The sequence below is a fragment of the Ranitomeya variabilis genome, chromosome 6 (genome assembly GCF_051348905.1).
Source record: "Ranitomeya variabilis isolate aRanVar5 chromosome 6, aRanVar5.hap1, whole genome shotgun sequence".
Classification (NCBI taxonomy): Eukaryota; Metazoa; Chordata; class Amphibia; order Anura; family Dendrobatidae; genus Ranitomeya; species Ranitomeya variabilis.
Genome location: NC_135237.1, coordinates 549,935,718 through 549,960,118, shown reverse-complemented (window position 1 = coordinate 549,960,118; position 24,401 = coordinate 549,935,718). Strand labels below are relative to the sequence as shown.

Below are 24,401 nucleotides of genomic sequence, written 5' to 3'. Positions count from 1 at the left end.
GCCCCCAGTTTTGTATTTTTCCAAGGGTAACAGGAGAAATTGGACCACAAAAGATGTTGTCCAATTTGTCCTGAGTATGCCGATACCCAATATGTTGGGGTAAGCCCCTGTTTGGGCACACGGGAGAGCTCTGAAGGGAAGGAGCACTGTTTTACTTTTTCAACGCAGAATTGTCTGGAATTGAGATCGGATGCCATGTCCCGTTTGGAGAGCCCCTCATGTGCCTAAACAGTGAAAACCCCCCAATTATAACTGAAACCCTAATCCAAACACACCCCTTACCCTAATCCCAATGGTAACCCTAACCACACCCCTAACCCTGACACACCCCTAACCCTAATCCCAACCCTATTCCCAACCGTAAATGTAATCCAAACCCTAACCCTAACTTTAGCCCCAACCCTAACTGTAGCCTTAACCCTAGCCCCAACCCTAGCCCTAACCCTATCCCTAACCCTATCCCTAACTCTAACCCTAGCCCTAACCCTAACCCTAGCAATAACCCTAGCCCTAACCCTAGCAATAACCCTAGCCCTAACCCTAGCCCTAACCCTAACCCTAACCCTAGCAATAACCCTAGCCCTAGCCCTAACCCTAGCCCTAACCCTAACCCTAATGGGAAAATGGAAATAAATACATTTTTTTTATTTTTCCCTAACTAAGGTGGTGATGAAGGGGGGTTTGATTTACTTTTATAGCGAGTTTTTTAGCGGATTTTTATGATTGGCAGCCGTCACACAACGAAAGACGCTTTTTATTGCAAAAAATATTTTTTGCATTACCACATTTTGAGAGCTATAATTTTTCCATATTTGAGTCCAGAGAGTCATGTGAGGTCTTGTTTTTTGCGGGACGAGTTGACGTTTTTATTGGTAACATTTTCGGGCACATGACATTTTTTGATCGCTTTTTATTCCGATTTTTGTGAGGCAGAATGATCAACAACCAGCTATTCATGAATTTCTTTTGGGGGAGGCGTTTATACCGTTCCGCGTTTGGTAAAATTGATAAAGCAGTTTTATTCTTCGGGTCAGTACGATTACAGCGATATCTCATTTATATCATTTTTTTATGTTTTGGCGCTTTTATACGATAAAAGCTATTTTATAGAAAAAATAATTATTTTGGTATCGCTTTATTCTCAGGACTATAACTTTTTTATTTTTTTGCGGATGATGCTGTATGGCAGCTCGTTTTTTGCGGGACAAGATGACGTTTTCAGCGGTACCATGGTTATTTATATCTGTCTTTTTGATCACGTGTTATTCTACTTTTTGTTCGGTGGTATGATAATAAAGCGTTGTTTTTTGCCTCTTTTTTTTTTTTTTTCCTTACGGTGTTTACTGAAGGGGTTAACTAGTGGGGCAGTTTTATAGGTTGGGTCGTTACAGACGCGGCAATACTAAATATGTATACTTTTATTGTTTTTTTTTTATTTAGATAAAGAAATGTATTTATGGGAATAATATACATATTTTTTTCTTTCTTTAGGAATTTATTTTTTATTTATTTTTTTACACATGTGGAAAATTTTTTTTTTAACTTTTTTACTTTGTCCCAGGGGGGGACATTACAGATCGGTGATCTGACAGTGTGCACAGCACTCTGTCAGATCACCGATCTCACTTAGAGTGCAGCAGGCTTACCAGCGCCTGCTCTGAGGAGACACTCGGTAAGCCACCTCCCTCCCTGCAGGACCCGGATGCCGTGGCCATCTTGGATCCGGGACCTGCGGCGAGGAGGGAGGAAGGAGAACCTCGGAGCAACGCGATCACATCGCGTTGCTGTGGGGGTCTCAGGGAAGCCCGCAGGGAGCCCCCTCCCTGCGCGATGCTTCCCTGTACCGCCGGCACACCGCGATCATGTTTGATCGCGGTGTGCCGGGGGTTAATGTGCCGGGGGCGGTCCGTGACCGCTCCTGGCACATAGTGCCGGATGTCAGCTGCGATATGCAGCTGACACCCGGCCGCGATCGGCCGCGCTCCCCCCGTGAGCGCGGCCGATCGCGTATGACGTACTATCCCGTCGGTGGTCATACGGGCCCACCCCACCTCGACGGGATAGTACGTCAGATGTCAGAAAGGGGTTAAAACATATCAAATGTTTAGAAATTCTACTGGGCCTAATAATTTGGAACAGTGCATTGTGAGGTTTTATTAATTTTGGAGATTATACTGTTATCATTGGGAGGTTTCTTCAGTAAAATTCAATGTATAATCTAACGGGTGATGACTTTTATTAGACTGACTGTCATTTGCACCGACCATTTAGGAAAATCCGAGAAAAATATAATTTGCATAATAATTTGGAACACGGTGTAAATTACCATCATGTGGATCATAAAAATAAATCATGCAATTTATTATAAAATGTCAGTGCTTGCCTATTTACTTGCATCTATATCAATCAGGTATCAGGACTGTGTAGTGTACTTTAGCTGCAGTACCTGAGATCGGCCACTATGCCATGCAGGGAGCTGCACTGTACACTTTGTACATCTAGAACAGCTAATCATTAATGGTGCCAGTGGGTGGACCCCCGCCTATCTGATATTGATGACTTATCCTAAGGTAATCAATATATAATTAATGGACAACCCCTTTAACTTTTCCTAGGGGTCAGTCAGATTTCGGGGTGAACAACAGAGACTCCTGCTGGTGACAAAGAGGCATTGCAGGTCACTTTACGCTTGACTCATATCCCAGAAATAGATGGCTCCTCTGTAGTAAGCGCAGCCCCTTCTGTGATTGTTTCCTAATCCTCCTATCGCCCTCCTTGGCGTCCTTCCGTCCTTCCTTGGCTGACCATCCTGTGCGTGAATTGCATTATTAGTTTCCTAGATTCGATACCTTCATAGAGGAGCACAAATCTCACTTCATCGCAAAGTATTTCTACAGCTTTACCAGTGACAGAGGCCAAACCGCGGATTAACGTATCTGTGTAAAGCCGAAGCGAGCCTATTACAGCTGTTACCATGAAATACCGTACCGGCGTTGTAGTAAAGGGGACTATTCTACCATAGACATGGACACTTTAAAGGAACACTACACCTAGAAGAACTAAACCTTTTTTTTCACCAGTTTACTGACCAGTCTTCGCAAAGTTATGACTTTTTGTAATGTACCCCGTTACCTTATTTTGCTTCCTTTTCTCTCAAGCTCCATGCTGAAAGTGCTGTTTTAACTGCCTGGGTCAGGCACTTAGTGTAGCTGTCTTGAACTGCAGGTTTAGGAACCATCCATACTCCTGTGTGAGCCTCAGACAGGGAAAGGGTTTGTAGGCAGCGTCTGGGCACAGAGATGCTCACACTGGGGTACAGAGATCTGCTAGACCTGGAGTTCAAAACAGCTGCACTAAGTGCATGAACAAGGCAGTTAAAACAGCACGTTCAGCATGGAGTTTGAGAGAAAAGGAAGCAAGATAAGGTAGCGGAGTACATTCTAAATATTCATAACTTTCCAAAGTCTGATCAATGCTTACATTAATTTTTTTTTAAAAAGTTTAGTTACTATTTAAACTTTTATTGTTCTGTTGAGACTGCAATACACCGTAATCTGACGTGGTTCCAATCATTCGGCAATGCTCGGGAGAAGATACAGATTAGATATTTGAAAAAACATTTGGACAGTTAGGGTGATCAATAAGTGGAACAGGCGGCCACGAGAGGTGGTGAGTTCTCCTTCAATGGAAGTCTTCACACAGAGGCTGGACAGACATCTGTCTGAGATGGTTTAGTGAATCCTGCATTGAGCAGGGGTTGGACACGATGACCCTGGAGGTCCCTTCCAACTCTAACAGGATGATTCTATTGGCTTCAGTTCCGAGCAGAATACAGAAAAGCATATTCCATACACAGAGGAAGCATATACATTTTGTATAACGGAATTTGAGCAGCTTTTTGTTATTGGGACTGCAGCGCATGTCTACTGGCTCCAAGGTCAGGTCTTATCACACTGACGTTGCAAGCATACAGTAAGCCATAAATGAATAGTACTTGTCTGATTATTCAATGATTATTCTCCAAGCTTATTCAATTAGCTCTAGGATTGTTATTACTATTTTATGTCCTACTGCAGACAGGGCAGAGGGGAGAGGCTCCTGCTGCAGTTAGTTGTCTCAAAGCCACACTTACAACAGTCACACCTAGAGCTGCACTTAAAATTCTTTTGTTTAACAACACAATGCGTCTACAGGGTCTTGGTCTTGGCAAACACCGAGGAGAGCAGCCTGAGAGCTAACAGCATGGCAGTGACATCATGATACCATGTCTATCAGTGATAATTGAAGACATGCGGTTTCATGTGATAGAAGCAGAAATCCAATAGTCAGAGGATCATTTTTTTCTGACACGCAGTTACTGAGTCACCATTTACTGGCGATGGTGAAGGATGGGATTAGGAGCGCACTGTCTTCCAAGTGTGAAATCAAAGTCTCTGAGATACTTTTTTTTTTCTTCTTTTTCTTCTTGAAAAATGTAATATTCTTAGATTACACCTCTTAAAAATAAAAAGAGAAGAAAAAAATGGACCCTGGGGACTTTCATTTCACGTTTGGAAGACAGTGCGCTCCTAATCCCATCCTTTACCATCGCCATTCAACTAAACCCATGGACAACCATGGTCTGTCCACATTGAGAAGAGTAGCAGAAATTCTTCATTCCTTTGCAGGCACTAAGCTCCTATCATTTCACTACTACTATCACCATCAGACCTTCCTCACTAAGTTCCTCTTGGAAGCGCCAACATTCAGCGGCACCCCCGCCAATCACCTGTGATCGGTGACGGCGGCGGCCGTAAATACTCACTTGCAGAGCTGGTGATCATCGGTATTGGCGGCGGCTGTAAGTACTCACTTGCAGAGCTGGCGGTCATCAGCATCGGCGGCGGCCGTAAGTACTCACTTGCGGAGCTGGCGGTCATCAGTATCGGCGGCGGCCGTAAGTGCTCACTTGCAGAGCTAGCCGTCATCGGTGTTGTCGGCGGCTGTAAGTACTCACATGCATAGCGGTCATCGGTATTGGCGGTGGCTGTAAGTACTCACTTGCAGAGCTGGCGGTCATCAGTATCGGCGGCGGCCGTAAGTACTCACTTGCAGAGCTAGCAGTCTACTTGTAGTGGCCACCGCAGGGTACTACATATAACTTCCTATTGATTTGAATAGGATGCAGATGTGCAGTACCAAGCCCCGGCCACTACAAGTAGACAGCCAGCTCTGCAAGTGAGTACTACTTATAGCTGCCGCCGACACCAATCACAGCTGATTGGCGGGGGTGACTGGTGTCGTACCCCGGCCGATCAGACATTGATGACCTATTCTAAGGATGGGCCATCAATGTAAAAGTAGTAGACAACCTCTTTAATTTCTAGTGAAAGACTTTGCTTATTAGATGGACGTGCACACTGTTATACACTGTGGACACTAGGTGGCGCCATATTATGTGCAAAAACAACGCCATAATTCTTTCCAGGAAATTTTTTTGCCCATGTCAATTGCAACTATTAATTATGAATAATCCATACAGTGGACGTGATATGTGATGGTGGAATGACACCCCATGAATAGTCTATCATTGATCCTAGCAATCATCTAATTAAGACATCATCATTGAGACAGTCCAGACTAGTCCCTCTGATCAACACTTTTGCTCCCAGTAGTGTAGAAATATATCTAGTGTCACGTTCTCACCCTGGGGTATATCGCATATAACAATAATAAAAATCTCCCGTTTCTTCAAATTCAATGATCTCAGTACAAAACTCCCCTTTGTATACACGGCACGTATATCTTTTATTATTACGCTGATGTCCATCCCCCTCTATTATTAAATTCAAGAATGTGGAAATCTACAGAGAGATGGAGATGTTCAAATAGCTTTATAATTATACCGTGTCCTGCAGGCATCAGATATGTGATAATAATGTGTTTTGTGGTGTCATAATAATGTAAGTTCTTCCAGGTAACTTGGGAGGAAATTGTGTATATATTTTTTTAAATGACTATAAAGTGAACTCTAACTTTTTTTTAAAAAAAAAAACATTTTTATTTTCTGATACAGAGCTCGAAATCACCTCTGTAGATAGTGAGATAAATGATAAAATTCTGGCTTTCTGCAGTCTCCACTAGAGGGAGCCTGTGAGCTAACTGCAGACTGCTTATACATTCCACTCAATAGTAGGTCCCTATGCAGTAAGCTCTTGCGCTCCCCCTAGTGGCATAAAACCATATGTCTGTAACTAAGGAAACACATAAGTCTGCATAGGAGCTGTATACACAAAATGTTTTATTTTTTTGGCTTAAGTAAAAAAAAAAATGGCTGGATTGGTTTTCAGTCTCTAAATAAGAATACTTCCAGCAAGCAGAGATCTTGACAATATTAATATTATTTCGTCTTTATGTTTATATAATGTTGGACAAATCCTCAAAATGCTCAGAGGCTGAATTCTTGCGTTACTTGTGGCGCCTTAGGCAGCACATTCCTCCAGTTCTCCGTTTTTTATGCACACCTCACTAACTAGCTCTTTTCCCTTGGCGATAACCTTAGGAAGTTGTTACCAGCATGAAGTGCGACAAATACACTTTTTGTTTTTTTTATTGTGTCTGGAGGTGAAGGTATCGTAAATTCTCTGACCCCGGTGAGGTCTGCGGCCGTGGGCACCGTCACTTCATGACTAGAGTACTAAGGTGATTTCCACAAAGATTCTCGGTACTAGTTATTTTGGAATTACCAACATTTACACTGAGGACATTTTAGGGACACCACAAATGGCCACTTTTGGGTACGGCTTTGCTAAACCCTGTCCCTTTTGTTGTCAGGCTTCCAGAATTGTCTAGGAAAAATCAGGACTTTTATCAAGTACGACCAGTGACAGTTCTGAAATTCTTCTTGACCTTGTCCTGCCCACACAGCTGAAGTCTGTTACAGTGCATCAGTGTAGGAGATTATCTTTGAGTTAAACAGGGCTGCAGTTATCCCTCCAGTTCTGACGAGTGATAGCTTTAACTTAGACCTGGTGCAAAACCACATCCCACACTCCCTGGGACAATCCAAAAATGCTTTCTAAGCATACAGGATACCCCCAAGATGTCTACTTCTTAGGACTGTCTGACATTATACATCTATCACATGAAGAATCCTATTCTAAGCTGTGGTGGGGGGGTGTTCTTTTCCCCCCTGATTGTTGCTGCCTGCTTATGATTGGTCAGTTTCATACAGGGAGAAGAAGTACACGCCCCCAGTGAAAACTATCTGATAACACCTACTTGGGCTTTAAAGCTAATATTTTCATTGCTAATATGTCTGCAACTGAGTGGTGAAATTTCATCCTGTGTCCAGTTTTACAGGAATGATTTGGTGACAGGTCCTCTTTAAATTGGACTGCATCTCTTAATATAGTCACATGAAAAAAAAATCAGCAAAATAGGGAAATTAGGAGCATTGAGTATAGAACTCAATGTATAAATCAGAGGCAGATATAGCATAGGAAGGGGCCCGAGGGTAAAGGGGCCTATTTTTACCCCCAAAGCAGCACGTAATGCTCATTATGATGAAGTATTGGACTGCTAATGGCCCACATACTGTTCTTACACAGGGGCTTCTTCACTCTCTTTACACCACTGTTATAGTGGTACAGTACAGTACAGTACACTATAAACCCCCTAAGCTCTCCCCTAGTACTGACTAACAGCAGGCATAATTTAATTTGCTTAACTTTACACTTAAAGGGGTTGTTCCCTTTCAATTAAGTTTCTATCTCAGCTATAGCTTTTTCTAGAACAGAAACCATGCTGTACTCACACTCCCCAGGTCCAGCGGCAAGTCTCCGCTGCTGCTCTCGGGCTCTAACATTGACTGTGGCTCTGATGTCACCTTGACAGCCCAGAAGGGAGTCAGTGAGGTCAATGTCAGACACTGGAAGAAGCGGCGGAAACTCACCAGTGGACCTGGGGAAGGCGAGAAGAGTTTAATTTAGTGTTTTATAACAGGCTGCAGCCTGGATAGACACTTGATTGAAAGAGAACTAGCCTTTGAGGGTTGTATTCAATGAGTAGTACAATATAATGATGGCTTCATAGTTGATAAGGTTCAATAAACACAAAGGTCCATCAGGTCCATTCTATTATCCCAAATGTGGATGCAGAGTATGAAAAAATCCTGAGTCAGAGGCTAATTGCCCCAAATTAGGGGGAAAAAAAAATTCTTGGCATAAATAAATTTAGTATTTATAAATTCTGTTGATTACATTTTTCTAGAAAGGCATTCGGACCCTTCCAGAACTTGTTTAACGACATAATAAAACTATGTTCTTGACATCAGCTTTTAGGTCTTTTTTTTTAATGCATCCTATTATTTTACTTGCCTTGGCAGCAGCTGCCTGGCATTGGTCACTAAAGTTAAGCAACCATGATGGTTGTAAATACTGACACTGGACAAGAGACTTTACTTGGAGGCCACTTGTTTGCTTGTCCATTTCTAGGTGTGGTTGGGGTAGACTCGCTGACTGGTGCCTGCTTATGTAACACAACCCTCTATTCACAAAGAGCATGTGAAATAATAACGTAAGATCTATTTATAAACACGCGATGGAGGATTAGAAAATATTCCTGTTTGTGTAAAATTGTGCGCCAACTCTTTTTATGACTCTAGTAGACTTCAGTAGAGAGAGAGAGGTCCACATCTACAGAAGCTCTATAATTGGGCACTGTGGGTGCATTACAAGATTTCTATTTCAGTTTTTCTGATGAAAGATCCAAATCCCCTGCACAGCGACGTGAATAATCAAACTCTGGCTACTTTCAGCCACCACTAGAGGGAGCCCAGGAGCTTACTGCATACAGTGTTACTATAGAATTCAATGCATAAACAGTATGCAGTAAGCTCCCTCTAGTGGTAACTTCAGGAAGACAGAACTATCATGTCATTTTTAAAGTTCTGTATATATATATATATATATATATATATATATATATATATATATATATATATATAAAAATGTAGCTTCCCTCACTAAACAATAGATTATAAAATGAGTTCGTATAAAACTTTGGATATAAAAATAAATTAGCATGAATATTCCTGCACTCTGTACCTCTGCCGGGCAGTTTTTACCACCTGCTCACTTTTGCTCTAGTTTCTGCTATTTCTTTCTATGTCCTGGTTATTATTCAGCTGAGTTTGGAGATGCGGGCCAGACCTGCAGATGGTAAACTGGCACGTCCACTGCTCTGTCTTGTTTACCTTTCAAAAACACATATGGCCACTCCATCCTCTCCACATCTGGCACACTTCGATGCTGTAAATCCAGCAGGAAATTAATGGGCACCTGTGGTTGGCCAATCCTATGAGGCACGGTATCCAGAGCAATTTGTTCCTGAGATTGTCTGCCATCTGGAGCAGGTGACACATATTGGGCCCCGTCTGCATCCAGTGACCAGATGTAAACTGTAAGGTCACAAGCCCTGGCAGCACTGAGGCATTATGAGATGGCCTTCAGGGGCCTCTAGAGCAGTGATGGCGAACCTATGACACGCGTGTCAGTGCTGACACGCGTAGTCATTTTCAGTGACACGCCGGCCGCCGGCCGCGGCCCCATAGAAATTGCTTCTTTCCCAGGGTCTGAAGGAGAGGAAACTCTCCTTCAGGCCCTGGGAACCATATTAATGTGTAAAATAAAGAATTAAAATAAAAAATATAGCTATACTCACCTCTCCGACGCAGCCTGGACCTCTCCGAGGGAACCGGCAGCGTTGTTTGCTTAAAAATCGCGCTTTTCCTTCCTTACGTGAAGTCCCGGCTTGTGATTGGTCGCTTGCCGCCCATGTGGCCGCGACGCGACCAATCACAGCAAGCCGTGACGTAATTTTAGGTCCTTCAGGATTTTAAAATCACGTTCTGGCTTGTGATTGGTCGCGTCGCGGTCACATGGGCGACGCGACCAATCACAAGCCGGGACGTCACGGGAGGCAGGACAAGCGCGATTTTTAAGCCAACAACGCTGCCGGTTCCCTCGGTGAGGTCCAGGCTGCGTCGGAGAGGTGAGTATAGCAATATTTTTTATTTTAATTCTTTATTTTACACATTAATGTTGTTTCGATACCGATGCCCGATACCACAAAAGTATCGGATCTCGGTATCGGAATTCTGATACAGCAAATATCGGCCGATACCCGATACTTGCGGTATCGAAATGCTAAACAATGGCATCCGATCCGATTTTTTATCGGATCGGATGCCATGCAGGAGGTCTGTGGGTCCAAACAACAGAGCTCCGGTGCAGAGCGTCTAGGCCTGGGACTTCCGGTAGGCCAGGCGCAGCTCCCGGAAGTCCCAGGCCTCTGCGTCGGATCTGTGTTGTTTGGGCGACATTGCGCTGCTCCCTGCTGCGCCGACCAGAAGTCCCAGGCTGCACTTCTGAGGCCTGAGGAGATAGCTGTCTGGAGGCCCTGTGATAGCTGTCTGGAGGCCCTGTGATAGCTGTCTGGAGGCCCTGTGATAGCTGTCTGGAGGCCCTGTGATAGCTGTCTGGAGGCCCTGTGACTACTACAGCAACCATCATCCAGTGAACTGTGGGGTGTCATTGGCCATTACTGAGATAAGTGAGAGGGAGGCATCAGTGATGGCGAACCTGTGGCAGTCCAGCTGTTGCAAAACTACAATTCCCATCATGGCTGGCCATTCAAAGCAAAGGCTTTGGCTGTGAAGACATGATGGGAATTGTAGTTTTGCAACAGCTGGAGTGCCACAGGTTCGCCATCACTGGAAGAATTCCCCCTCCCCCTCACTTATCTTAGTTCACGGCACCCCACACAAGTTAAATAATAGCAAGACCAACAAAAGAAACCAACTGACAGATGAACAAAGAAGTCACTAAGCAGGTAAGTTAATTCTAATTATACATATTTGTTATTTAAACTATACATGTCGCAAAATTATGTTTTTTTATCAAGGTGACACACCACCCAAGTTATGCTCGGTTTTTTGGCGAATTTTGACACACCGAGCTCAAAAGGTTGCCCATCACTGCTCTAGAGGCTTCAGTGGAAATGTATTTATTTTATGTTCCCACTGCCCTTTTTCTTACCAACCACAGTGCCTGTGCCCACCTACTGTCTCTCTCTGTCTACTTGCTGTCTTCTCTTTGCCTCTACCAGGTTGTGTCTTCTCCTTGCCCCTTCCAGGTTGTGTCTTCTCCTTGCCCCTACCAGGTTGTGTCTCCTCCTTGCTCCTACCTGGTTGTGTCTCCTCCTAGTCCCTACCAGGTTGTGTCTCCTCCTAGTCCCTACCAGGTTGTGTCTCCTCCTTGCTCCTACATGGTTGTGTCTCCTCCTAGTCCCTACCAGGTTGTGTCTTCTCCTTGCTCCTACCTGGTTGTGTCTCCTCCTTGCCCCTATCAGGTTGTGTCTTCTCCTTGCCGCTACCAGGTTGTGTCTCCTCCTTGCCCATACCAGGTTGTGTCTCCTCCTTGCCCATACCAGGTTGTGTCTTCTCCTTGCAGCTACCAGGTTGTGTCTCCTCCTTGCCCATACCAGGTTGTGTCTCCTCCTAGTCCCTACCAGGTTGTGTCTCCTCCTAGTCCCTACCAGGTTGTATCTCCTCCTTGCCCATACCAGATTGTGTCTCCTCCTAGTACCTACCAGGTTGCGTCTTCTCCTTGCCCCTACCAGGTTGTGTCTTCTCCTTGGCATTACCAGGTTGTGTCTCTCCTTGCCCCTACCAGGTTGTGTCTCCTCCTTGCCCCTACCAGGTTGTGTCTCCTCCTTGCCCCTACCAGATTGTGTCTCCTCCTTGCCCCTACCAGGTTGTGTCTCCTCCTTGCCCCTACCAGGTTGTGTCTCCTCCTTGCCCCTACCAGATTGTGTCTCCTCCTTGCCCCTACCAGGTTGTGTCTCCTCCTTGCCCCTTCCAGGTTGTGTCTCCTCCTTGCCCCTTCCAGGTTGTGTCTCCTCCTTGCCCCTACCAGGTTGTGTCTCCTCCTTGCCCCTACCAGGTTGTGTCTCCTCCTTGCCCCTACCAGGTTGTGTCTCCTCCTTGCCCCTTCCAGGTTGTGTCTCCTCCTTGCCCCTACCAGGTTGTGTCTTCTCCTTGCCCCTACCAGGTTGTGTCCTCTCCTCGCTTCTACCTGGCTGTGTCTCCTCCTTGCCCCTACCAGGTTATGTCTTCTCCTTTCCCCTATCAGGTTGTGTCTTCAACTTGCCCCTATCAGGTTGTGTCTCCTCCTTGCCCCTATCAGGTTGTGTTTTTACTTGCCTCTACCAGGCTGTGTCTTCTCTTTGCCCCTACCAGGTTGTGTCCCTTCCTTGCCTCTTCCACCTTCCCTTCCCCTTTGCTCCCTTCTTCTCCATAAAGGTTTACCACCTAAAGTCTCGTCCTGCCTCCTACTGTCACTGGAGCTAAGCGAAGTCCAAAAGGTCATTTTGACCCCTATGAGACGAACAATACTATTAATGACCCATGATAGTTGGGGGCCTTTTTGAACATTTTATATTGGGTCCACAAGCCTCAACTTAACATTTTTGGCTGCGGCTCCTGCACCCTGTGCCATCCCCACAATAGAGCCAGTCCTTGCCAATGTGTCTCCCCTCTGACCTCTGCTCCACCCCCTTGGCTGACCTCTGCTCCACCACCTTGGCTGAACCTCTGCTCCACCCATACATTCCTGTGCTATAAGTTTTTTTTACAATTTTTCACCAATTCTTTGAAAAGCTTTGCTTCTCTCATTGAGTGGAACACTTTTACTTCCATTTTTGAGGCTGAAAACTTTCTGACAAATCTGATATTTTATGAAATTCATTGCAAATTCCATTTTGAATGCATTAATTTATGCAACTTTTTTAATGCTTGAAAATTATTTCAGGGGATTCAGAAAATTCACTTTTAAAGGCGTATTTTTAAGTATGGAAGTTATTCCCTATCCATGGGATAGGATCACTGGGGATCTGATCTTTGGAACCCCCGCTGATCCCAAGAACCAGGTGTTAGGTATCCCATTAAGAATGAATAGAGCGGCAGTGTGCATCAACCACAGCTCCATTGAACTGCTGCTCTTTGGAGCCTTGGTTTATGACATTGGTGGAAATCTCAGCAGTTGGGATAAGAAATAGAGGAGCTTCCAAACTTGAGAATATGCCTTTAAGGTTCTGTTAAACTCAGCTACTTTCACCCCTGCTACATCTGACAAACTCAATCCTGTTACATTTGCAAAAGCAGCCAACTAAAATAGACTATGTAGAGCTCCAAGTCCCTAATATACTCCGAGGCGACTGAGCCAAAATGGAAGAAGTTCTCAGAGTTTTGTACTCCGCTGGCCAATACTGCACCCGAAACATTGAGCCTGAGAGCGAATCCCAATATAGACTATATACAGACACATACAGTGTGGAAAAAAAGAATTTAGTCAGCCACCAATTGTGCAAGTTCTCCCACTTAGAAAGATGAGAGCGGCCGGTAATTGACATCATAGGTAGCCCACAACTATGAGAGTCAAAATGAGAAATCAAATCCAGAAATAATTCAGATTGCCAAAGGCAAATAAATCCCTAACTAAGGACCCTAAAAATTAACTTTTATTAATCAATTTAAAATGGAAATGAGACTTAGTGTGAATTTTATCAGTGTGCTTATGCTGGGCCAAGAGCGTACTAGTAACAGAACTCATGTCTCCTAAATTTGCTCATAGTCCTCCCTAATCATGTCCACTGTCAGTATTCAGGGTATAACCCGTCTAAGTTATACTTAGTTAGGGATTTATTTGCATTTGGCAATCTGTGAATTATTATATAACCCTATTCTGACCTGTATAGACAGCATATGGTTGTTGGTAGCAAATCCAGAAAATCACCTTGTCTGATTTGGCAAGATTTATTTTGGAAATTAAGGTGGAAAATAAGTATTTGGTCATTAAAAAAAGTTAATCTCAATATATTGTTCTGTATCCTTTGTTGGCAATGACAGAGGTCATACGGTTTCTGTAAGTCTTCACAATGTTGCCACACACTGTTGGTGGTATGTTGGCCCATTCCTCCATGCAGATCTCCTCTAGAGCAGTGATGTTTTGGGCCTGTCGCTTGGCAACACAGACTTTCAACTCCCTCTAAAGGTTTTCTATGGGGTTGAGAACTGGAGACTGGCTAGGCCACTCCAGGACCTTCATATGCTTCTTACAAAGCCACTCCTTTGTTGCCCTGGTGGTGTGCATGGGATCATTACACAGGTCAACAAAAAAAAAAAAATTTTCTGGTGTCCAAAATATTTTAATGAATTTGGGGTATTTTTGGGGTGCTGATTCTGAATATGCTATCAGTTTTGCCAGATTGGCTCAAGTTTTTGAGATTTTTGGTATCTTATTTATAGCACTTGTTGGTAAATGCGACGCATCATCTCATTAATTTCTTTGGATTAGTACTTGAACTGAGCAGTTCTCAATATAGTTTTGTGTTAATTAGTGTTCTAAAAGTTTGTTCATAGCTTGATTTTTGCACTAACTTTATGTTGTTGTCTGTTTTCCAGTGAAAAGCATGAACTCATCAAGAAGAAGTTGTCTTAACGATCCAGACTCATTCTGTTACATTTGTGGTGAATACACACTGCCAAAACATAGAAGAAACATAACAGACTTCGTAAAAAAAGTGTATTTTGCCTATTTTGGGGTTATGCTTGGGGACCAAGACAAGTTTTGGGCACCACACATAGTGTGCAAAGCATGTATCGAATTATTACAAAAATGGAGCAAAGGACAAAGAAAAAGCTTCAAATTTGGTGTTCCAATGGTGTGGAGAGAGCCAAAAAATCATCATGATGACTGTTATTTCTGTGCAGTGCAAGTGCAAGGATTCAGTAAGCATAAGAAACGAAAATGGGAGTAACATGGAATCTGCAAGAAAGCCTGTCCCTCACTGTGAAGATGTGCCTGTACCTGTGTTTACCATAAATAACAGTCATCATGATGATTTTTTGGCTCTCTCCACACCATTGGAACACCAAATTTGAAGCTTTTTCTTTGTCCTTTGCTCCATTTTCGTAATAATTCGATACATGCTTTGCACACTATGTGTGGTGCCCAAAACTTGTCTTGGTCCCCAAGCATAACCCCAAAATAGGCAAAATACACTTTTTTTACGAAGTCTGTTATGTTTCTTCTATGTTTTGGCAGTGTGTATTCACCACAAATGTAACAGAATGAGTCTGGATCGTTAAGACAACTTCTTCTTGATGAGTTCATGCTTTTCACTGGAAAACAGACAACAACATAAAGTTAGTGCAAAAATCAAGCTATGAACAAACTTTTAGAACACTAATTAACACAAAACTATATTGAGAACTGCTCAGTTCAAGTACTAATCCAAAGAAATTAATGAGATAATGCGTCGCATTTACCAACAAGTGCTATAAATAAGATACCAAAAATCTCAAAAACTTGAGCCAATCTGGCAAAACTGATGACATATTCAGAATCAGCACCCCAAAAATACCCTAAATTCGATGAAATATCTTTGGCACCAAAAATGCTGTTGACCAGTGTTATCAAGCTAAAAGACCCATCCACATTTCATCTTCAGTGCCCTTGCTGATGGAAGGAGGTTTGCACTCAAAATCTCACTATACAAGGCCCCATTCATTCTCTCATGTACACGGACCAGTCGTCCTGGTCCCTTTGCAGAGAAACAGCCCCAAAGCATGTTGTTGCCACCCCCATGCTTCACAGTAGGTATGGTGTTCTTTGGATGCAACTCAGCACTCTGTCTCCTCCAAACACGATGAGTTTTGTTTCTACCAAACAGTTCTACTTTTGTTCCATCAGACCATATGACATTCTCCCAATACTCTTTGGATAATCCAAATGCTCTCTAGCAAATTTCGACATGCCCAGACATGTACTGGCAGGGGGACACATCTGGCACTGCAGGATCTGAGTCCCTGGCAGCGTAGTGTGTTACTGATGGTAGCCTTTGTTACGGCGGTCCTGCAGCGCCCCAGAGACCTGGTTGTTGCAGTACTGACGCTCCGCCACTAAGGGGAGTGATGGTACGTCTGATGGCACTAAAGGAGTTCACCTGACCAGGTATCACAGTCACACATTACACTTCACACTCTGGCCACCAGGGGGAGCTAAGGGCGCTATGTATTAGGCCACTCGTCACAATCTGGTAAAACTGGGGGCTGGATAGGAAGTTAGGGAGAAGCTGACTGGGTTGGATCCAGGCAACATCCTGTGGCAGAGGGTGTTGCAGGGGAAGATTCAGGGGGGTCTCTGTCAGGGGTGGGATCCTGACAGTGGCCTAGCGAAAAGAACAGAACGTTACGGAGCCGCGCCTGCACCCGTTGCGGTGGCATCCTAAGAAGGAAACGAAGCGAGGTTTATTGTGGAGAAGTGAGAAACGAGATCGCAGCAAAAAGGAGATAAAGCCAGTAGGAGTCGTGCCTTAAGATCGTGGCAACATCCTACTGAGACGCATAGCCGGTGGCCGGAACGCCGAGGAAGTATTGGGCTCCAAGCATTACTTCAGACAGCGGCAGGACAGTTGATTATAGGTTGGCTGTCTCACCTAAATCACCTAAGCAGACATAGGGGGCAATTGTGGGAGAGGGGCGACGCTAGGGTCCCGGAAGAACTCCAGGCCTACCCGTCATACGGGTGCATCCTAGCCATATCATCTGGGGGATGGAGAAAGAACATCAGAACAGATACAAGTTGTGAGAAAGAACATCAGAAACAGACACAACAGTTGTGAGGACTATCCCGTGGTGCTCAGCAGGGAGGTACTACAACACAGGCGCTAGAAGGTAGGCACTGATTTCCACCTGCAAAGGGAACTCTGGATGTGCCATCGGACCGGCCGGTCTCAGACAGCCCTGTTAGCAGTGCTCTGGATTGAGGATCCTGAAGCCTTCAGTAAAGAGGTAAAGAGACTGCAACCCTGTGTCCTCGTTATTCATCGCGACCTGCACCACGCACCTACCACCTACACCTTTCATTGGACGCCCCTTAGCAGGGTCACGGAACGGGTCTAGCCACTGTGACAACCCCAGGACCGAGACTGAGAGGCCCGGTACCGAGTACCCCTCAGCCCTGCGTTTGGGGGCGCTCCAGTCCCAGCTCTATGCAGGTCATTCACTAGGTCCCCCCGTGTGGTTCTGGGATTTTTGCTCACCGTTCTTGCGATCTTTTTGACCCCACAGGGTGAGATCTTGCATGGAACCCCAGATCGAGGGAGATAATCAGTGGTCTTGTATGTCTTCCATTTTCTTATTACTGCTCCCACAGTTGATTTCATCACACCAAGCTGCTTGCCTATTGCCGATTCAGTCTTCCCAGCCTGGTGCAGGGCTACAATTTTGTTTCTGGTGTCCGACAGGTCTTTGGTCTTCACCATAGTGGAGTTTGGAGTGTGACTGTTTGAGGTTGTGGACAGGTGTCTTTTATACTGATAACAAGTTCAAACAGGAGCCATTACTACAGGTAATGAGTGGAGGACAGAGGAGCCTCTTAAAGAAGAAGTTACAGGTCTTTGAGAGCCAGAAATCTTGCATGTTATTAGGTGACCAAATACTTATGTTCCACCACAATTTGCAAAATAAATCTTGCCAAATCAGACAAGGTGATTTTCTGGATTTGTTTTCTCATTGTGACTCTCATAGTTGTGGTCTACCTATGATGCAAATTACAGGCCTCTCTCATCTTTTTAAGTATACACTTAGGTAGGAAAAAAAGGATCATCCCCGCGCTGCCGCAAGAAGAATTCCAAAAATTGTAGAGGTTTCAACGTGGTTTATTCTCCACGTTTCAGGGTTCAGGTGACCCCTTCATCAGGACATACCACAAATATTGCACCATATTTGGTTTCTCTTCCTGCACTCAGGTACAGGATGACTCTCTATATCTCCTCTGCATTATTATTTGATCACAGTGGCCATTATGCTAGATAACCTTACTTAATCTTGTTTCCATTTGGATTAATTAGTGTGCATTATTATATACAGTATATACATGTCTGTTGGGTCATACCATTTCTGATTGATTGCACTTTGGCACAATGCACTTTTGATATTTTTACATGATATTCAGAGTCTTGACCAGCTGGGTAGTATTATATATTGTATTTCCTTGTATTTGTCACATACCTTTATTAAGTTTTATATGTATTGTATTTCTGGTAACATTCATTGTATATTCTTCCAGTGGTCATTATTTTAGTGCAATATCCTGCCTCTAGTTTGCGGTACTGGTTTGTTGTCTGTATCTTTTCTAAATTGTGTCGTCATACTATCTCATTTTTATGCTGGGCTTTAAATTTGTGTTTAATAAAATTTACATTCTATCTATATGGCTCTTGGGCCTAGTTGCTTTTTTTTTGGATTTGTATATTATATATATATACGGTATATATATATATATATATATATATATATATATATATATATATATATATATATATATATATATGTGCGTTCGTATTGTCTGCCCCGTTTGTTGGTGTATTGCAGTAGTAACTGGTTACTTCCTTTTTATTTATAATAACCTCTGGAGGTGGAGTCTTGGGGAGACCTATGTCCGGCCCATAGCTCTTAACAGCACATTTACATATTAAGAAAAGCATAGATTTCTCTGCAGTAAGATATCAGATAGCAGATATCAAGGTATCATTTTATTCAACTTCCTATGATTTCCATGCCCATATAGACAGCTTACGGGGGTTGATCCTACTGACAGATTGATTCCCTTTAAGGACCCAGCTTATATGAAAAATCTGGGGTAGTGGCATACTGATAATAGTAGTGGACTACGTGGTCGCTATGGCACTCATAAGGCACAATATTAACAGCATCTGGACTCTCAGTATGCAGATCTAGTTGAATACAATGGTGGAATGGGGATGGTGGGCACTGTAGAACAATAATACTATGCGGGGAGGGGGTAGCTGGGGCCTCATAGGGTGTGTGGGGGAGAGCAGGGACAATGGAGACATCATACTGTGTTGGGATCAATGTAGAGTCATTATGTTGGGTTGGGGGCACTATGGGAACCTCATTCTATGTTGGTGGGCACTGTGAAGTCATTACACTGTGGGGGAAGTCCCAGGGAGGCAACATACTGTGGGGACATCATACTGTGCGCAGAGTACTGTGGAGTCATCATATAGTGTTGGGGAGCATTGCGAAGACATCATACTGTGTGGGTGCTCTTGGGGGGCCTCATAGTGTGTGTGGGGAATCATAGCATGTGCAGGGTACTGTAGAGTCATCATACTATGTTGGAGGCACTATTGGGAGACCATACTGTGTTGGTGAGACTGTGAAGTCATCATACTGTATGGCTGGTCTTAGGGGGGCTTATAATGTGTGTGGGGAATGTGGGGACATGATGCTGTATATGGTAGAACTGTTGGCACATCATACTGTGAGCAGAGTACTGTTTAAACATCATATTTTGCATGGGATACTGTGAAGACATCATACTGTGTTGTAGCACTGTGGAATCATCATACTATGTGGGAAGTCACTGCTTCATAGTGTGTTGAGAAACAGTAAGGATATTATACTGTGTGGGGGAGGACTGTGGAGACATAATGCTGTGTTGGGGGTATTTTGGAGTCATCATACTGTTTTCGGGGTTGCTGTGGAGTCATACTCTGTTGGGGGCACTGTGGGGACATCATAATGTGCTAGGGACATCGTGAAGATTTCATATAGTGTTGGCAGCACTGTGGAGACATCATACTGTGTTGGGGACACTGTGGAGACATCATACTGTGTTGGGGACACTGTGGAGACATCTTACTGTGTTGGGGACACTGTGGAGACATCATACCATGTTGGGGCAGTGTGGAGACATCATACCATGTTGGGGCAGTGTGGAGACATCATACTGTGTTGTGGACACTGTGGAGACATCATAGTGTGTTGGGGCAGTGTGGAGACATCATACCATGTTGGGGCAGTGTGGAGACATCATACCATGTTGGGGCAGTGTGGAGACATCATACCATGTTGGGGCAGTGTGGAGACATCATACTGTGTTGTGGACACTGTGGAGACATCATACTGTGTTGGGGCAGTGTGGAGACATCATACCATGTTGGGGCAGTGTGGAGACATCTTACTGTGTTGCGGTCACCGTGAAGACATCATACTGTGTTGGGGACACTGTGGAGACATCATACCATGTTGGGGCAGTGTGGAGACATCTAAAGGTACCTTCACACGAAGCGACGCTGCAGCGATAGCGACAACGATGCCGATCGCTGCAGCGTCGCTGTTTGATCGCTGGGGAGCTGTCACACAGACCGCTCTCCAGCGACCAACGATGCCGAGGTCCCCGGGTAACCAGGGTAAACATCGGGTTGCTAAGCGCAGGGCCGCGCTTAGTAACCCGATGTTTACCCTGGTTACCAGCGTAAAAGTAAAAAAAACAAACAGTACATACTCACCTGCGCGTCCCCAGCGTCTGCTTCCTGACACTGACTGAGCTCCGGCCCTAACAGCACAGCGGTGACGTCACCGCTGTGCTTTCACTTTCACTTTAGGGCCGGAGCTCAGTCAGTGTCAGGAAGCAGACGCTGGGGGACGCGCAGGTGAGTATGTACTGTTTGTTTTTTTTACTTTTACGCTGGTAACCAGGGTAAACATCGGGTTACTAAGTGCGGCCCTGCGCTTAGTAACCCGATGTTTACCCTGGTTACCAGTGTAAAACATCGCTGGTATCGTTGCTTTTGCTTTCAAACACAACGATACACGGCGATCGGACGACCAAATAAAGTTCTGGACTTTATTCAGCGACCAGCGACATCACAGCAGGATTCTGATCGCTGCTGCGTGTCAAACGAAACGATATCGCTAGCGAGGACGCTGCAACGTCACGGATCGCTAGCGATATCGTTACAAAGTCGTTTCGTGTGAAGGTACCTTTACTGTGTTGCGGTCACCGTGAAGACATCATACTGTGTTAGGGTCAGTGTGGAGACATCATACTGTGTTGGGGGCAGTGTGGAGACATCATACTGTGTTGGGGGCAGTGTGGAGACATCATACTGTGTTGGGGGCAGTGTGGAGACAGCATACTGGGTTGAGGCACTGTGGAGACATAAAACTGTGTGGGGGCAGTGTGAAGACATCATACTGTGTTGAGGTACTGTTGAGACAGCATAATGTGTTGGCGCACCATGGAGAGATTATACTGTGAGCGCGGTACTATGAAGACATCATACTGTGTTGGGGCACTGTGAAGACATTATACTGTGAGCGGGGTACTATGGAGACATCATACGGTGTTGGACACACTGGGGAGACATCATACTGTGAGTGGGGTACTATGAAGACATCATACTGCGTTGAGGGCACTGTGGAGACATCATACTGTGAGCGGGGTACTATGGAGACCTGATACTGTGAGCGGGGTACTATGGAGACATCATACTGTGTTGGGGGCACTATGGAGACATCATACTGTGTTGGGGGCACTATGGAGACATCATACGGTGTTGGACACACTGGGGAGACATCATACTGTGAGCGGGGTACTATGGAGACATGATACTGTGAGCGGGGTACTATGGAGACATCATACTGTGTTGGGGGCACTATGGAGACATCATACTGTGTTGGGGGCACTATGGAGACATCATACTGTGTTGGGGGCACTATGGAGACATCATACTGTGTTGGGGGCACTATGGAGACATCATACTGTGTTGGGGGCACTATGGAGACATCATACTGTGTTGGGGACACTATGGAGACATCATACTGTGTTGGGGGCACTATGGAGACATCATACTGTGTTGGGGGCACTATGGAGACATACTGTGTTGGGGGCACTGTGGAGATATACTGTGAGCAGGGTACTATGGAGACATCATACTGTGTTGGGGGCACTGTGGAGACATCATACTGTGTTGGGGCACTATGGAGACATCATACTGTGTTGGGGGCACTATGGAGACATACTGTGTTGGGGCATTGTGGAGATATACTGTGAGCGGGGTACTTTGGAGACATCGTACTGTGTTGGGGGCACTATGGAGACATTTTACTGTGAGCAGGGTACTATGGAGACATCATACTGTGTTGGGGGCACTGTGGAGACATCATACTGTGTTGGGGCACTATGGAGACATCATACTGTGCTGGGGGCACTATGGAGACATCATACTGTGTAGGGGGCACTATGGAGACATCATACTGTGCTGGGGGCACTATGGAGACATACTGTGTTGGGGCACTGTGGAGATATACTGTGAGCGGGGTACTATGGAGACATCGTACTGTGTTGGGGGCACTATGGAGACATTATACTGTGAGCAGGGTACTATGAAGACATCATATTGTGTTGGGGCACTGTGGAGACATCATACTGTGTTGAACACACTATGGAGACATCATACTGTGTTGGGGCACTCTTGAGACAGCATAATGTGTTGGGGGCACTGTGGGGACATCATACATTGCTGTGGGCACTGTGGTGTCATTGATATCTCCTTGTAATTAATGGTTGGGAAGTAATCCCTTCTGTGACTAAACCTATATGCCGTAACCTTAACGACTCCACCAATTAGCACTTTTTCTACATGCGCCATAATTTCTATATACACCCCTGGTACGGTGAAAAATTAAGATACATTTTTTGCCAACATCAAACTATAATTTTAACATTGGACACTGATGCTCAATACGGTCAATGCAAGTTCACATTTTCTCACAAGTTATCGTCCGTGCTCCTAGGAAAACGCCGCCTGCTGGGATCCACGCCTTCCATGGGATTAGGCTCAGGTGTACAGTATAAAGTTGACAGGCAGCGCCTCAGGCGGTGTCATCCCTAACTGTCACTGAAGTATGTGCATCTCCAAGAATTTACCTGCCCCTTGAAAAAGATCTGGGAGGAGGGTGATCTACGGCCAAGTGAAAACCGCAGCCAAGGACACATTGCCCCAGAAAACGGCTCAGCCAGAGATCCAGAGCAATGAGGAGAATGAATTCATCTCTGATAAGAGAAAGCGAATCTCCCGGCGTTCTGTTATTCTACAATACACGAGTGTTCTCCTTCCAGACACAGAACTTGTTTCCTAAATTTTGTGTTCTCTCCCCCTCCTTTCTCCTCCAGCTTGAAGTTTCTGCCACGTGTGTTGAGCCTGACCCAAAATCCCCGAATTAAAGAGAACCTTGCACAACTATAGCGCTTTACATGAGAAAAAGGACCAATATAGAGTTTCCCTTTAGGTGGAGAGGATGCAGCAGAGCTGAGTTTGTTATTGTTCACATGCAGTAATTTTACCTGCGGTTTCATAGGTAAAGAATCATATGAAGATGGTGATGACCATGAATGACAAACTCAACTCTGTCCGCAACTTCTGGAACTGCACCTATTGGTCATGGGGTGAGTATCATTCCAATTCTTGTGGAACTACAACTCTCAGGGCGCTCTCAGGGAATGCTGAAAATTGTAGCAAGTTGCTGACCCCTGAACTGGATGATCCCACAGAAACTTGGCGAAAAACAATACAAAATTGCAATTAAGTGAACCGTATCACAATAAAAGAAACCAGAGCGACAGATTCGATGGCGCTGATACAATGTTGCAATTTATTTTGATGCAGCAGAGCTGAGTAAGTCACTTGACACATCAAGGTGAAATATAAATTTGCATGGGACTGCAGTTTTGGACATTAAAGTGATGCAGATCTCGAAAAGTTAAATGACAAATTCTGCTCCGTCCGAAGTTAGTCGAACGCATTCAGTACCTGTCAATCAATGAAGCCGTCATCCCTGGCACTCACCTGACCAATGCTGCGTGCTGCTAAAATCCAATATAAGAGCCACCTCATCACTAGGAACCAGTGTTAAATACATTGATTGAAGGCAGCAGGAATTCTCTGGGATACAGAATGACTGGTGGAGACGAGACGTTGAGTGGCGGGCAGCACCAGGTCACACACACATAGAGCCAGTTATGTCCTTTTGTCTCACTCTTATTTTTAAAGAGACAGGACTGACGTCAGGAATTAAGACAAGCCCTGCAGATCCCCTTTTGAGACAGTTCTCCAACCTCCCATTCTCTCCTCCCCACCTCCTGAAATCACTGCACTGTGTTCTCTTAAAGGAGTAGGAAAGTCATGGCTTCAAACCAGAGATACTTTAAGAAAGGCAAGATGCCCCATGTGTCTGCTAGTAATTAAAGCGGAGACAATACCACGTCTCCTGACCTACTGCTGAAAATATTCACAAACTGCAGAACCAGAGCCACTGCTCAGACCTGAATTTAATAACGTGTCTGCTAAAAATATGTCCTGTACTGAGAAAGGAAAGACAGGGAAAAAATACCTCAATTATCATAGAGGATCACTGACTCCTTACTCAGCGATGTAATCTTGTTATGTACAAGAATATAACTACTATAATACTGCCCCTATGTACA

At 44.7% G+C, this 24,401-nt stretch overlaps 1 protein-coding gene across 1 annotated transcript in view; it reads right to left on the bottom strand.

Moving 5' to 3' along the window:
• Positions 1 to 23,986, bottom strand: part of CCN4 (cellular communication network factor 4) — a 71,573-nt gene extending 47,587 nt beyond the window's left edge. Inside the window, exon 1 of the mRNA XM_077271262.1 lies at positions 23,764 to 23,986. Coding sequence (XP_077127377.1) covers positions 23,764 to 23,811 — 48 coding nt within the window. The 5' untranslated portion in view covers positions 23,812 to 23,986. The remainder of the gene's footprint in view (positions 1 to 23,763) is intronic.
• Positions 23,987 to 24,401: the final 415 nt, after the last annotated feature.